This window comes from Chiloscyllium punctatum, chromosome 40 (genome assembly GCF_047496795.1).
Source record: "Chiloscyllium punctatum isolate Juve2018m chromosome 40, sChiPun1.3, whole genome shotgun sequence".
Taxonomy (NCBI): Eukaryota; Metazoa; Chordata; class Chondrichthyes; order Orectolobiformes; family Hemiscylliidae; genus Chiloscyllium; species Chiloscyllium punctatum.
Window position 1 is genome coordinate 624,614 of NC_092778.1, and position 16,595 is coordinate 641,208.

Genomic DNA, 16,595 nt, shown 5'->3' on the forward strand with positions numbered 1-16,595 from the left:
TTCCTTCCTGCAAGATGGTACCATGGATCCTACATAGACTAAGAGTGCCCAATCTCCATGTCAGTGTACTTACTCAAATGCAAATACCACACACAAATCCAAAGCAGAAATTTATCAGTTCAAGAGAATGGACTGATCCTCCCCCACTGGAGTAAAGTTATTATTTGTTCAACCCAGAACCAGTGAGGTGTGCAATGCAAATAATTGCTAAACAAACTACATGCTCAATCCCAATTTTCAAATTACTTTCGTTCATGGAAAAGTCAATTATACCTTTTGCTAAAACATACATACTTAATCTGTGTGTGTGTATAAATGATTTGGATGTGAATATTGCTGAGGACACCAAAATTGATGATGTAGTGAATAGCTAAAAAGGCTACCTCAAAGTACAATGGGATCTTAATCAGATGGGTCAATAGGCTGAGGAGTGGCAAATAGTGTTTAATTTAGATGAGTGAGGTACACTGCATTTTTGAAAGGCAAATCAGGGTAAGACATACACTTAATGGTAAGGTCCTGGGGAACATTGCCAAACAAAAAGACCTTAGTGTACAGGTTAATAGTTCCTTGAGTTGCAGGTAGATAGGATAGTGAAGGTAATATTTGCTTTCTTCAATGGCCAGTGCACTGTGTTAAAGAGTGGAGGGGTCATGTTGCAGCTGTACAGGATATTCATGGGACCACTTCTGCATGCGATTCTGGTTTCCCTACTATAGGAAGGATTTGTGAAAGTTGAAAGGGTGAAAAGATTTAAGAATATTGCTAGGGTTGGAGGGCTTGAGCTCTAGAGAGGGGCTGAGAGTGGCCTTTATAGAAGTTTATAAAATCATGAGGGGCATGGATAGAGTGAATAGACCATGTCTTTTCCCTGGGGTAGAGGAGTCCAAAACTGGAGCACGTAGGTTTACAGTGAAAGGGGAAAGATTTAAAAGGGACCTCAAGGGGCAACTTCCTCCGGAGGATGTTGAGTGTTTGGAATGAGCTGCCAGAGGAAGTAGTGAAGGTTGGTACATTTAACAGGCATTTGGATGGGTATATTAATAGGAAATAGGTGAAAGTGGGGACTGCAGCTGTTGGAGATTAGAGTAGAGAGTGTGTGGTGCTGGAAAAGTACAGCAGGTTAGGCAGCACATGCCCAACACCCCACACTCAACTATGAATAGTTGGCCCATATTGCCTGTGTTTAGGGGATATGGGCCAAACGCAACTAGATTTATTTAGAATATCTGGTTGGCATGGATGAGTTGGACCGAAGGGTCTGTTTTCATGCTGCACAGCTCTATGAGTAGTACTGGGCAATGTGAAGTTGCTGATAAAATATTTGTTTAAAACTTTGATGTTGGCTGAATTTGACCAAGCTTGTTAAAATTACTGACTATTTATCACCGGGAAGGTGGCATGACTAAGGGACATTGTTTACCTGAACTGGACTCAAGCCAGGAAAAATAATTGGAGCAAAATCAAAGAATACAGTACAGAAGAGATCCTTCAGCCCTCAAGTCTGCACCACCAAAAATACACTACTACCTACCCAGTTCACTTTCCCACCTTTTCAAATGTTCAAGGCTGAGGTTACCCACGTCAATTACCCTCCCAGACTGTGCATTTCAAGTATCTGTCACCACCCAGCTGCCAGTGCCTACCCTTGTTCTTGACCCTTCAATTAGAGAGAACAGCTGCCTTCTATCCACCCTATCCATGTCCCTCACAATCTTATACCTCTATCTGCTTTAAAGAAAGCAAACTGAGCATTTTCAGCCTCTCTTCTCAGCTGAAATGTTGGTAAATATCCTGTACATCCCCAGTACAATCATACCCTTCCTATGGTGTGGTTACCATATTCACGCACTATTCCAGCTAGGGCCTAACCAAAGTTCGGTACAGCTACCAACATGACCTTTCTGCCTCAACTCAAAGGAAGCATCACAAATGCCTTAACTACCCTATTAACCTACCCTCACACCTTCAGGGAACCGTGGCTAAGCACCTCAAGGTCCCACTGTTCTGCTCAGCCTCCTAATGTCCTATCATTCATTGGAAGAAATAACAAGACAAAGGGAATACTCAAAGTCCATCACCTCACATTTACAGGGTTACATTCCATCTGCAACTTATCTGCCCAATCCATTTATATCCTTCTGCAACCTGAGACCTGTCAACCAGCCAATCTTTGTGATCTGCAAACTTGTCATTCTCCCCTCCACAACATTCTCAACCACATCATTCATGAATATCACAAATAAGGGACCAATCATTGATCTCGTGGTATGCCATTGGCCTCCAGTCACACAAACAAACAGCTTTCTGCCATTAAGCTAATTTGGATCTATCTAAAAGAAGAGAGTAAAGGGGGGAAATTAACCACAGGATAGCATAATTATAGAACAGAATTTAGGAGGAATTTCTTTACACTGCTGAGAATCTGAATTGAGAAAGATTGCATTAATCATTTGGTCTGAATGATTTTGTTTGTGCGCTGCAGATTCTACATGACAACAAAAATCATATGATTTCTTTGTTGCAGTTTACAGCTCAGAGACCTCGTTCATACTGTGAAGGGATGGAACTAGTAAGCTTGGAAAAAAACTGGACAGCATGAAAACATGAGAAAGTCATCCTTTTCCTGAAGGTCAGGAATGTTTTCCTGTACTTGGATTGAGAGCAGTACATGAATCACCAGATTATCTTTTTTCCATGTTATTGTACTGCCCCATGCAAAAACAATCAGCCTTCCACTTGGCTTTGGAGTTTTAACGTCACTCTGGAGAGTGTAAGCTTCCTGTGGAACTGGGTTACAACAGCAGATTAAAACAACATGCCATCTGCTAATTGCACTCTGACCTCAGACCTGTGCTGAACAACGAGCCCTTTTGGTTTGCAATATGCAGGCGACAAGGCAGTGTGTTGAGGGGTGCAAGCTGAAAGAACATGCAGAGCTTTGAACTTAGACCGAAATACTACAAAAGGAGACAACCATTGTACAGAAATAACAGAACTGAAGGGATATAAATGCTGAGCAGCCAAAAAAAGTCATGATTTATTAATATTTGAAGTAACTTCATAATTCAACACAACCAAATTATACATTTTACAATCACATTCTATTTGTAAACAGTTAAAAAGCCACTGACTTGTTTGCATCTTCCAACAGACAGTTATAATGAAGGCAATGAAATGGTGGCATTGTCTGCAGTGTTAAAATTGTGTCCTGGTTTCTCTGCTCTCTGTACAAGCACAAATGAATACATTTAGTGGCAAAAAAACAAAACAAAAAAGTGTAAAGTAATTTGTTTTCTGTAGGACTCTTATATGCAAATCTTTACATTAAAAACGCCCTCTTACAGATGAACGGTATGATTCTGTAAACCACCAGAGCTGGTTACAGTATGCATAGTTACAGATCTCAGCCAGTTTCTCTTTTTAAGTACAACAGTCATTGGACAGTCACAATAGCAAAATACATTTAGCCACTCAATAATGGGAATATAAAGGAGGGAAAAAATAAAATATATATATACTACGACATATCACGTTCACTCACTATAAAAAGACAGCAATTTCAAAGCAATGACTGGAAACTCCAGCTTGAAGCAGTTTAACTTGGCAAAAAAAAAGTAACTTTTACAGAGCAGTTTAATTCAGTGCTAAAGTTGGGGATTTCCTACACAAATCTACCAGGAGTTTCTACTGTGTCAGAGGCGGGGAGGGGGGAACTATTTCCTGAGAACCATGCTCTCTCTCGTTTCAGGATATAGAGGAATAGAAAAAAAAAGAACATGGTCAAAACACTGTTCAATATTCCCAGAGATAGAACATCTTCATCCGCAATTTTTTTTTATTTTTAAATTTTTAAATTTTTTTTTCATTTTTATGAATGATGGAAGAGTAAACATTTCCCCTCGAAAGTCTGTAAACAAGAGGGCACGACCAGGGCACCTCCAAAAAAAAATGAAAGCTCTATTGAAAGTGCTGTACCCTCCTGGCTTGCAGGGTGGGGTTGCAAGTCACAGCTGCTGCCCACAGTGTCACACTGTAGAGATTAAATTCTTTAGGTTTTCATTTTATCATATTAAAACGTTTTCAAAAGAAACAAGTTGGTGCAATACTTTTTGAAACTGCAAAGTCAGTATGATAACTTGACCTTGCTCTACAATACCACATTAAGTACATGTCAAGGCATATTAAAGAGCACACTTTGTCCGTTTTTTTTCCTTGCTAAAAGAACATCCTTGAGTAAACATTTACACTTGAACTACCCTCTCCCCCCCACCCCGCCCTATTGCCAATCGGACAGGGAGACAGTACTCAGTGCAGATTAACAGCTCACGCTCCCATCAGCCAACTCAAAGTTTTGGAATTTAAGGAACAAACATGATGAGTGCACACAAACTAGCTCATTTGAAGCAGTTTCTTTTCTTTTAAATGGATAGCACTATCTGGAAGTATAAATATATACTTTTCACATTTTTTTTTAACTATTGGCCTGCATGATTCAAGTATTAAAACTGATATGTTCTGGGCTAAAAGAAAGTGGAAATAAAGGTGCAGAACGGAACATTTCCACAGGTGACCCCTTTTTCCCCCATTTCTCTCACTTGTAGGTGAAAAGTCCGATTAGTGCTGCTTTTCATGTAGAGGTCACAGTTTGAGTCATGAGTAAAGTTCAGATGGACTCTCCACTTCCAAGGTGGTCAACAGGGAGGAAAGCATTAATGGGGGAGGGGCTGCCGATTCCCCGCGTGTCATTGCTGCTTGGGGTTCCCCACAGGCTTGTGGAATAATTGGGGGTACCCCAGAGTGAAGTGCCATGGAGGTCTCCACTACCTGTTCCAGACAACCCAGCACCATTCCAGTGATTGAGATCATTGCGATTTGAGAATGGGTGGGAACTGTCAATGGATGCGATACGGCTCTGGCTGGATCCCAGAGATTGCCAGCCCAGAGAAGGGGTCAGCGACTGGCCTTGTGCAAAGAAGCGATTAATCTCGTCTTCACTGGCAAACTCAGCAAGAATGGTAGTGTTCCCTAAAACACACCTGTAAGCCAAAAGAAAAACAAAGTCAATTGCAGTTAACAATCTATCCTCATACAACAATTTGAAACGTAAAAAAACAAAAAAAACATGGGGACTAGGGGAAAAATATTGGATTTATTATTAATCAGAGTTGAGTTTGGTTTGTAAAGATAGATTTTGAGATTGACTTTAAAGCTGGATAAAATAGTGGATTATGGAATTTTTATCTCCTTGGTGTTGAGTTGAAGAAACTTAACCATGACAAATATGTGAAAGCACAAAGGTAGTCAAAGCATTACTAGAAGCCCAACAATATATCCTAGGGGAGACTGCAGAGTTTTGTGTATTGAAATGGGAAGAAAATTACTGGGAATGCGCTGGTTATATTTAGACAGATAAGGCTGGAATCATGTTTGATTTTTTCTGGAGGCAGTAGAGCAGTGAAAGGGAGAAGGTTATCACAATTAATCATGACGTGGCTGGATAATGCACAATAAAGAGGATTTATAGCATTAAGCTAGATGACTTGTGCGCGATGCAAAGTTAGGCTGGAAAAGATTCAAGCAGGGATCTTCATCAGAGATGTACAGACCTTGAAAGCAACACATCCAAAGGTCCAAGGTGGCACAGGGAATTTAGAGGCAATGCAATTATTGAGGAGGACAGACAAGTTTTGGACTGGATCTGTAGGTGGTGAGGTTGCTGGCCTTGAAAATGAAGGGAAACTGGTTTTGAAACGGACCATGGAGAGAGAACTATTTATTATCAGTGACAGTGACATTCCTGATGAAGGGCTTTTGCCCGAAACGTCGATTTCGCTGCTCGTTGGATGCTGCCTGAACTGTTGTGCTCTTCCAGCACCACTAATCCAGTATTATCAGTGACAGTCAGGCTAGTTTATAAATTTAGATGGCACCAGAGCATGGCAACTCTTTGCGAGCTGTCCGCAAATCATCTCTTTATAACTGTTCTACTCTTAAATCTCAACATTCTACTTTATTCCCTTATTGATTTTATGCCCATCCTTTGTTGGTTTCTAGAACTCTCCCATTTTCCAGGCTGTTCTATGCAACATGAGAAGCCTCTCCTTTTAAATTTTATACTACCTTTAATTTATCTAATAAGGTACTCATGGATCTTTCTTGCTGAGTAACATACCACCACACTGACTTGTTCCTTTACCCAAACAAAATTAGTCAGTTTTCACCTCATTTCTATCAAACTGTCCTTTTCCTGTTTCAGATTTGAGCATATCACACTCAAACGGAGTTCAAATTATATTCTTGTCACATTCTCAGTGTCTAGGGATGTGCAGGCTAGGTGGATTAACCATGGGAAATGAAGAGTACGGGGTATGGTAGGGAGGTGGGTCTGGGTGAGATGCTCTTTGGAGGGTCAGTGTGGATACGATGGGCTTCCACACTGTACAGAGGAACCTCGATTATCTGAATGAGATCTATGGGAAGCTGGAGAAGTGATTGCTGGGTCTCTTGCTGAGAATATTTGTATCATCGATAGTCATAGGTGAGGTGCCGGAAGACTGGAGGTTGGCTAACATGGTGCCACTGTTTAAGAAGGATGGTAAGGACAAGCCAGGGAACTATAGACCAGTGAGTCTGATCTCGGTGGTGGGCAAGTTGTTGAAGGGAATCCTGAGGGAGAGGATGGACATGTATTTGGAAAGGCAAGGACTGATTAGGGATAGTCAACATGGCTTTGTGCGTAGGAAATCATGTCTCTCAAACTTGATTGAGTTTTTTGAAGAAGTAACAAAGAGGATTGATGAGGGCAGAGCAGTAGACAGGATCTATATGGGCTTCAGTAAGGCGTTCGACAAGGTTCCCCATGGGAGACTGATTAGCAAAGTTAGATCTCACGCAATACAGGGAGAACTAGCCATTTGGATACAGAACTGGCTCAAAGGTAGAAGACAGAGGGTGGCGGTGGATGGTTGTTTTTCAGACTGGAGGCTTGTGACCAGTGGAGTGCCACAGGATCCTGTACCTTTTGTCATTTACATAAAGATTTGGATGCAAGCATAAGAACTAGGGTTAGTAAGTTTGCAGATGACACCAAAATTAGAGGGTGTAGTGGACAGCGAAGAGGGCTACCTCAGATTACAATAGGATCTTGACCAGATGGGCCAATGGGCTGAGAAGTGGCAGATGGAGTTTAATTCAGTTAAATGTGAGGTGCTGCATTTTGGGAAAGCAAATCTTAGCAGGACTTATACACTTAATGGTAAGGTCCTAGGGAGTGTTGCTGAACATAAAGACCTTGGAGGTTCTCCACATAGCGCACGCACACAGCCACACATATAACTCTGACAGGTTCCACTGTTGCCATGTATTGGATCATGTTGGAGAGGTTATCTGGGGAAGGAGAGGTTTAGGGGTACACCCCTGTGTAGAACTCCAGGGAATGTGTGGAGAGAGAGGGAGAACAGGTCAGTCATTTGGAGACGGTGCCTGGGCTCCGTGCAGCCCAGGACTGTTCTCAGCAGCATTTCAGGAAGCAGAGTTCACTTTTAATCACTGTAAACAAAAGACACGATCACTGCTGGAAACATGTCTTTGGTGTAATGTTTCTATCAGGACCTCAAGATCTCCTTCGAATAATCCAGGTTCCTGTACTAATTCTACAATATCCCCCTCTAGAATAAGCAAGATTTTAATCCAGATTATTAATAAAGGACAGGTGCAACTTACATGTGTAGAGATTTCTGTGCCTTGGCTGCCTCTTCCTTCGAACTGTAACAGACCAAAGCGTTTCCATGGGGCAGGTTAAGGTGGAATGTTATTAGTGGGCCGTGCTGCATGCACAGTGTACGCAAAGTAGAGCCGTCAATCTGAAGGTTAAAGACATAGCAAGCGCCCAGTCAGCCAGAGTAATTCATGCCTGTAGCATTTATTTAGCATGTTTAATACAATAAAACATCCTAAGGTGCTTCATGGGAACGGTAAAAAAAAGTTGGCATAAACAACAAAAGGCAAACTTAGGATAGGTGACCGGTCCTAATGATCAATGGGACATGTTTTTGAGGTAGGAATATAAGAAGGGAAATCAATGTTTAGAGTCTAGGATGTTGAAGGTAAGATCACCAATGAGGTGGTGAAGGAATTGGAAATGTGAAGTTTGGAGTGAGATCTCATATCTGGGTTGCACAATAATTGTCAGAAAATGAGAAGTGGTGAAGGGAAGTTCCCAATGTTTAAAACACCAGTTCTTACTGATAAACAATGAACCTCAATTATCAACAGGAGAGAAATTTAAAATTGCGCTATATCTTTAACACATGCTGAATATCCTGATACAGCTCAGAAAACTGAGTGAGTTACACTCCTGAACCACAGAGCTTCTGTTCAATCTCTATTGCTAGCTGTGGCAGCTAGAGCTGGAAGAGACAAAACAATCTAACCAGCCAGGGTTCCAGCAATCCAATCACCTGGAAAATATCCCAGTAAGACCAATAAAACTGACTGTCTACAATCACATATGATGAATGCTATTTTTAAAAAGTGGCGGCAGAGGATTCGCATTGCTGCTCAGCATAACTCAATGTCTTTGGGGATGGAGAAATGTGAATTAAGGTTGGACAGATTAATTTGCCCAAAATTGCTGAGTATAATATGTAAACAACCTTGGTCCTTTCCAGTGACCGCGAGTCAGGTTACTATTTCTTACGATAGCGAGTGTCAGGGATCAGGGTAGACTGTCAGAGTTTCTTAGTCAAAATTCAACTAAGTATAGTGGAAGGTACACTGGAGGGTGAGCTGCAATGCATCTGGATTACTGATTCAGAGCCTGAATACGATAAACTTGCTTACCTGAGGCGTGAGGTTCTTGAGAACAAGCCAATTGGTTATTCTCCCTGAGCTGATGTCACCCCAGCTTGGACCTGCATTAAGTAAACAAAAATGGAACTAGTAAATGGAAATCATCCCCAATCATCTGCCTTGTCACTCAAACGAATATCTCATTTGGAAGTTCCAACTCCATTCTGTTTGATATCAACAATGGTTGATATCAAGGTCAAGCAGTCTCGGTGGTCCTGACCCTATGCAGTACATGGGAATGAGTTCCCAAAACCAACTAAGTAACTTGTAATCTTCACCTCAATACAATGCAACAACCAGTTAAAACCACAACTGCAGAGAAAAAAAAATTGCTTTGAGTATAAAGCATGTATCTTTTTAAAGCATGGAGAACAGAAAAATTCCTTTATATCCTCCAAGTAACCACACATTTAAAAGTATCAACACCAAGTTTCAATTGACTATTATTCTTTGCATGTATTTTTACAAGCCCAGCTGATGTTCCTATTGGACAAATCAGATTCCGGAATGAAATCTGGCCTGATACATCATGTTTCTTTTTAAAGATGCAGTCCTTCGCTAAATGAAGCGCAAAAGGCAGATTTGGTTTTAACAAAAGAACATAAGTTCATTACATAAAACAAATAAGAGGAAGAAATAAAACAGACAAAGCTATCTGAATACAGCAATGTGAAAGAATTAAAAAACACAGCAAAACAAAATCCCATATAGTCCCCAATACCATCACTTTCAAGTCACTCAACTAACACTGAAAATTTATTTCTCAAACAAATCCATAGATTTGATTGCTTGTTCTCAGTTTCTGTACTGTGAACTGTGCAACCTTTGCTCTTGACCATTCAAAACTCAATGCTTAGACTCCCTCAGTCTTTTAATAATCTGTGAAGTGCGAAGCAAACACCTGGGCTGGAAGTCCCACTCTGACATAATTTATTATCTCAATTGTTCTGAACAATCTCCATTTCTAGGAGATTGCATTTGAATCTGATTTCAATTAAGGCTCCTTTGAATTGGACAGAAGTGTTATATATGTAGTTAGAGGTGCTGTCTTTTAAAAAGAGCTGATTGTGTGACCTGGAGGAGCAGAGCTTGGGTCCAGTCTAGAACTGGTTGTGGAGGTGTGAATATTGTCAATAAAAAGTTTTCCTGTTCAGATTTACCATTTGTCTAGTCGGTATATCATTCCTAGTCTCTCCTGCAGTCCTCACTTTCACCTATATAATTCCTGGTTCCAAAGGAAGCACTAACTTAATAAGTGGCAAGGACAGTGGGATCCAGCCCACGAATCGGGTGGAAACTTGGCTTTTTTTGGTGTCAGGAGCAGATACACGCAGAGCTACCGAAGTTGTCATGGAGGACACTCACAAGAGAACTCAGGCTGAAGGTGATGCCAAGGAGGAACAGTATACTAGCATAGCCAGTGTAGGAACAGCAGACACAGAAGTGCTGAACGAGGGGACGCAAGCTACAAATGGCTATTAGACTTGAGTGGCAGGAAAAATTCCCGACTGGTGGGAAGACAAAATGGTAGGCCAATTTGGATAAAGGTTTGATGGAAAGTCAGAAAATTGGACTTTATATACAGAACAGGTTAGTGTTTTCTTAAAGACAAACATTGCAACGGAGGACATAATGGATTTTTTTGTTTGAAGTACTATCAGTAAAAAGGCGTTCACAATTCCAGGAGTCTGGTACAACAAGAGGAACTCACAGAAGACATTCCAACAGCTAGGAAATTATTTTGCACTGAAGCTGCTGGTGATCAGAAAAAGTTTCAGTTTTTATAGATGGATACAACAGGAGGAACAGTCCATTTATGGTTGCTTTATAGTGATTAGCAGGACATTGGGAATTCAGAGGGTTTTTCCGAGATGTCTTGTGGGACCAATTGGTTTGTGGACATAAAACGGAAGCAACCAAAGAGAGACCTGAATTTCAAGGCAGCTTTCAAAATTGCTACCACAATGGAGTTTAAATATAGTCAGTGACTTGGCCTCCATAGCGTTCTGTAGTAATGAGTTCCATGGATTCATCACCTGCTGGTTTAGTTCTGAAGGGTCATTCCTTCACTGAGGCTAGTGGAAACATCCTCTCCACAACCACACTCGCCAGACCTCTTAGTATCCTGTAAGTTTAAATGAGATTCCCCCTCATCCTTGTAAAACTTTACCAAGTACAGACCCAAAGTCCTCAACTGGTCCTCACATGACAAACTGTTCATCCCCAGGAGCATACTTGTAAATCTCCTCTGGACCCCCTTCAAGACTAGCATGTTTCCTTAGATTATAGGGTCTAAAACTGTTCACAATTTTCAAAATGTGGTCTAACCATAAACTCATACAGCCTCAGCAGCGCATCTCTGCTCTTGCATTCTAGCCCTCTCAAAATGAATGCTTAGGCTGCATTCGCCTTCCTAACTGCCAACTTAACCTGCATGTTAACTGTAACAGTGTGCTTCAGATTTCGGAGGCCATTCCTAGTTTAGAAAATAATGTATTCCTCTATTCTTGCTATCAAAATTCATAACCTTATACCTTCCCACACTGTATTCCATCTGCCACTTCAGTGCCTGCTCTCTAGCCTGTCCAAGTCCTGCTGCATCTCCCACTTCAACAGTACCTGTCCCTCCACCTACCTTTGTGTCACCTGCAAACTTAGTAACAATGCCTCAGTTCCTTTGTCTAGACTGCTAATGTATAATATGAATAGCTGTAATCCCAAAACTGACCCCTGCAGAAATCCACTAGTCACTGGCTACCATCCTGAAAAGATCTCTTTATCCCACACTCTGTCTTATGCCAGTCAGCCAATCCTCTACCCATGCTAGCACCATATTGTTAGGAATGGAGATTGTACCCATTAGGAAAGACTAGAAACATTGGGCTTGATTTTGCTGGGACAGAGGTGAGATTTAATTGGGATGTATAAAATTAGGAGGAACTTGGGCTGAGTAGATAAAAAAAGACCTGTTTACCTGAGCAAAGAGCTCAATATTCAGGGAGCCTAGATTAACAGGATTTGGCAGAAGGTTAAGAGAGAAGTAGGAGAAATCTTTGCTTACTTAGAGAGCGGGTGTTTCGAATTTGGTGGAGGGTGTGCACAGAGATAAAGTAGACTAAAGAAATCAATGCATAATTGTTTCTAAAACAAACATTTCCAGAAACCTACTTTGCCAGTACTTTAATATCTACACAACAATAAAGCTTTTTTGCAAAATGGTGTAGTTTGAATTGCTGCCAATTCTTGACATCATTTACTGCATTGGAAGAGAAACGTTTCATCCCATACCCTCTTACCAGGATTGTATCTGGACTCTGAAGTCCCCCATCCTCCGCCCACACGCAGCGAGCTATTTCCCCACGAGGACGAAGGCTTCTGATTAGTCAACCCTGGTGGTGGACGGGATGGAGCAGTAGTGTTTTTGGGGGGCAGGGGGACTTTCCACAGCTCATGAGCAAGGGAAGCATTGGTAACTGGACCAGGAGACCAAGTGGATTTGGGGTCACCGATTCTGGCTGCAAATTGAAAACATAAATAATGTCAGCAATCAATTATAAAATACTTGCAACATACATCTGTTACTGCCATGTGGAACATTACTAAGTTACAATTCCTGAGCTTTTAAAATTTGGAATTTAATACCAACTTCCAGATGCATTCCCCAAATAATTTGCATAGTGAGGAAGAGATGCCGGTTGCAGTCAACTGTGAACAGTCCCTCAAATTCACTGAGCAATAAGGGGCAAGACTGGTGATTCTGCCAAGTCCCAGCATTGATGAAGAAAGCATCATGTCTCGACAGATCCTTGCCACCTCTTGGTGGTTCCTAGGCAGTATAAGTGACTTAGTGATAATGTGTGTAGCCAGTCTCAAACTGAAGGCCACGATAAGGAAGAAAACAAGAGATGGGGGTGTTGATTTATTGAAATCTAGCCATTAAAAATGTTTAATGGAATGCCTCAGTTACAGCAATATCTATATCCTAGTTGCAACCCATGCATAATGACTTGGTCAGAGAGGGATTTCTGTAATGTTTAGTAGCAGGCTTTGTATAAAAGATTCCTACCTGGAGTGCTTTGTGCTGTACTGCTGAGGGAACTATTGTAGCTGGAGGCACCAACAAGGGACCAGGCACTAGTTGAAGGCAGCGTGGTGTTCATAGATGAGGACGACCCTATTGAATATAAACAAGCATCAATTGCTTATTAGCTGTATGACAGAAATTATTTAAACCAAGTAGCAAACGTTTTTTAAAAATGCTAAACTATAATTTCTTGATGTTAAATGAAATAGGTTGATTCCGTAAAATAAAAACATTGAAGATTTTCAAAACAGCAAACAACTCCCACCCACCCCGTCAAAAGTACAAATGCTATTATTCAGGAACTACCCCTTACTTTCCTCATATCAGGAATATTTTCGGAGTTCCTAGTTGCTATGACATCTCTCAATTCCCTCCTTGCCTTACACAAGCCCCCACTAGCCACTCGGGTAACATGGGATGCAGCAAATTGGGTGGGGGGGGTGGGGGGTGGGGTGCTGCACGTATGGGTGTGCCTATCTGCACGCGCATCTGTATATAGCCATTGTTGTGGTCAACATCTGTAACAATGAGGAGAAAGAAGAATAAGGTCCTGAAGAATTTAGGGGAACTAGACAGGAAACTAGCTAGCAGGCAGTAGCTCAAAAGATCATAATCTTTGGATTACATGCTTGAGTGTGTTTGAGCTATTATGATACAGCAGCAAATTTGAGACTTGACAGATGGCTTTAAATTCCTGGGACAGTTTTGGGGAGGTGGAATCTGTACAGTTCAGATGAGCTGCACCTTAATGGAGGGGGAATCAACATCCTTGTGCAGTGATTTGTTGGTAATATTGGGAAAGATTTTAACTAACTTGGTTGTGGTTTGGATCACAGGAGACTGCACAAAGAATTTGGAAAGACTGTCTACACTAATGCTGAAAGGCTCAAGACAGAACTTTCCAAAGTGAGAGTTGGGACCCCAAGTGGGATTGTAAACTCCAAGGCAATAATTGCTCAATTATGATAACAGAGATTGGAATGGTAACTATATAAATGTGTGCAGTTCTGGTTGCCTTGCTAAAGGAAGAATGTTTTTAAAATTGGAGAGGATTTAAAAAAGATTTACCAGAACATTACCAGGAATGGAGGGTTTCAGTTCTAAAAATAGCATGGGACTTTTTTCACAGGAGATTGAGGCGTGAGCTTTATGGAGGTTTCTAAAATCATGAGGGCCACAGATAAGGTGAATAGCAAATTTTATCCCTTTGGGGATGTTCAAATGTAGGGGGCATATTTTAAGCTAACAGGAGAAAGATTTAAAAGGGACTTGAGGGACAACTTTTTCATATCCAGGGTGGTTTGTGTGTGCAGTGAACTGCCAGACGAAGTGGTAGATGCATGTACGGTTACAGTTTTTAAAAGACAATTGCGTACGTATATGAAAAGGAAATATTTGGCCAAACACAGGCACGTGGGAAAATGGTTGGCAAGGACTGAAGGGTCTGGTTTCCATGCTGCATGACTCTGACTCCAAATTAAAATCCTGTGATATTACTTTCCTATTTTACACTCAAGTTTGCTTGCATATTTGCTCTTCTATTTCTCTTGGATAAGAAAGCACTGCTGACAATATGGTTTGCCCTGCTTAGGTTTTAAATTATACCTATATGAATTCATTTATAATGGTATATAAATGGCAGGGGGTGCAGGCGATTTTAGGGTGTCCTAAAATCCTAAGTTATGTTACAAGTATGTTAAGGATAAGTAGGTAAAACAGTGCGCATAAAGCACCACAGTAGTAATTTGTGCATGGAACCACTGGATGCTTACATGATTCTAAGTGAATACATCAGTGTTCAATAGTGAGAGGGATGATGTGACATCAAAATCTTCCTTCTAAGAGTCTGTTAAATATTGGATTATGTTAAATAAATATATTTATTGGATTATGTTAAATAAATTAATTAGTCTGGCAAGCTTAATAGTAAGACATATCTCTAAGACTGGATGAAATGCTTCTCAAGCTGTTCAGTGAGGCAAGGGAGGAAATAGCTAGAGTGCTGCAATAATATCAATTCCTTGCTGGCTGCAGGAAAGGTGCCGGAGGACGAGAGGACAACCAATATGGTACCATTATTCAAGAAGGGAACACTGATAAACCTGGAAGCCACAGACTAGTCAGTCTAACCTAAGTGGTGGGAACCAATGGAAGCAATTCCGAAGGGTAGAATTGGTTTGCGTTTGGAGAGTCAGGGATTAATTAAGAACAGTCAGCAAGCCTTTGTTCAGGAGAAGTCATGTTTGGGCAATTTGAATTTTTCAAAGGAGTGACAGGGTGCGTATATGACAGCCTGGCAGACTGATAGTGAAGGCAAGTGCCCATGGGATCCAAGGAAACTGGCTAATTGGATACAGAATTGGCTGAATAACAAGAAACAAAGAGGTCTTGCTGTTTGTGGCAAACATAAACAATTCAGAGTCAAATGTAGGAGGGTCGATCAGTAAGATTACGGATGATACAAAAATTGTAAGACAGTAAAGTGCGGAGGGTAGTGTTAGATTACAAAAGATTATAGATTGGCTGATCAGTGGAAAAAGGAATTCAATTCAAGTTAGTATGTGTTGATGCAGACGAGCAGGATAAGCAAGGCAAGGGAAAACATAGTGAATGGTAGAATTCCGGAAAGCAGCAAGAGTCAGAGGGACCTTAGTATATTCACTGGCCTCTGAAGGTAGCAGGACAGGTAGGTAACACATGGGATACTTGCCTTTAAAAAGTAAAAGGTCAAGTCACTACTGTCCCAGAGACCACAGGGCTGAATTCTCATTAAAGAGCTTAACTTAGGGTCACTACACCTCAAGGAGAGAGAGCTTGAGAAGGAGAGTCCTTCATGGGAACCTCAGCCAGTGCAGGAACTAAAGCCAGGCATCAGTCTGCATTGCAAACCAACTGCCCAGTCAACTGAGCTGAAGCTTACTGCCTTTAAGGGTTGTACTTGCAGAAACCCTCAACATTTACGAAGTTATTAGGTGTGGACTCCAACATATGTAAGGCCATGGGCCAAGTGCTGGAAAGTGGGATCCCAATAATGGTTATGTTGACTGGAGCGGACTCGATGGGCCAAGGAGCCTTTTTAGAGTCAGAATTGTACAGCACAAAAACAGACCCTTCAATCCAACTCGTCCATGCCGACCAGATTTCCTAATCCAGTCCCATTTGCAGGTATTTGGCCCGTATCCCTCTAAACCCTTCCTTATCCAGATGTCTTTTAAATGTTGGAACTGTACTAGCCTCCTCGGTCAGCTCATTCCATACACGCACCACCCTCTGCATCAAAAGGTTGCCCCTTAGGCCCTTTTAAATCTTTCCCCACATACCTTAAACCTCTGCTCTCTAGCTTTGCACTCCCCTATCCTGGCCCCTCATGATTTTATAAACCCTCAATCTCTGACGCTCCAGGAAAAAAAGCCCTAGCCTATTCAGCCTCTCCCTATAGCTCAACCCTCCAAACCCACCAACATCTTTTCTGCACTCTTTCAAGTTTCGCAAAATCTTTCCAAAAGCAGGAGACCAGAATTGAATGCTGTACTCTAAAAGTGGCCTAACCAAATGCCTTGTATATCTGTAACATGACATTCCAAATCCTATACTCAAATGTATTGACCACCAATGAAAAACCACCATCTCCTCCTGTCAAGCCAAATTTGTAACCAAA

The 16,595-nt window shown here is 41.3% G+C and overlaps 2 protein-coding genes across 14 annotated transcripts in view; one reads left to right on the top strand and one right to left on the bottom strand.

The window, feature by feature from the left end:
* Positions 1-2,926, top strand: part of LOC140464266 (uncharacterized) — a 53,579-nt gene extending 50,653 nt beyond the window's left edge. For all 4 annotated transcript variants that reach the window (XM_072559122.1, XM_072559121.1, XM_072559119.1 and 1 more), the window contains one exon: positions 2,528-2,926. In XM_072559122.1, coding sequence (XP_072415223.1) covers positions 2,528-2,602 — 75 coding nt within the window. In that variant the 3' untranslated portion in view covers positions 2,603-2,926. The remainder of the gene's footprint in view (positions 1-2,527) is intronic.
* An 87-nt stretch (positions 2,927-3,013) lies between these two features.
* The window catches only part of LOC140464265 (trinucleotide repeat-containing gene 6A protein-like), a 180,215-nt gene continuing 166,633 nt past the window's right edge, over positions 3,014-16,595 (bottom strand). For all 10 annotated transcript variants that reach the window (XM_072559118.1, XM_072559117.1, XM_072559109.1 and 7 more), the window contains 5 exons: positions 12,920-13,027; positions 12,150-12,368; positions 8,845-8,915; positions 7,726-7,865; positions 3,014-5,039 (listed from right to left, as the gene is read on the bottom strand). In XM_072559118.1, the coding sequence (XP_072415219.1) occupies positions 4,667-5,039; positions 7,726-7,865; positions 8,845-8,915; positions 12,150-12,368; positions 12,920-13,027 (911 nt within the window). In that variant the 3' untranslated portion in view covers positions 3,014-4,666. The remainder of the gene's footprint in view (positions 5,040-7,725; positions 7,866-8,844; positions 8,916-12,149; positions 12,369-12,919; positions 13,028-16,595) is intronic.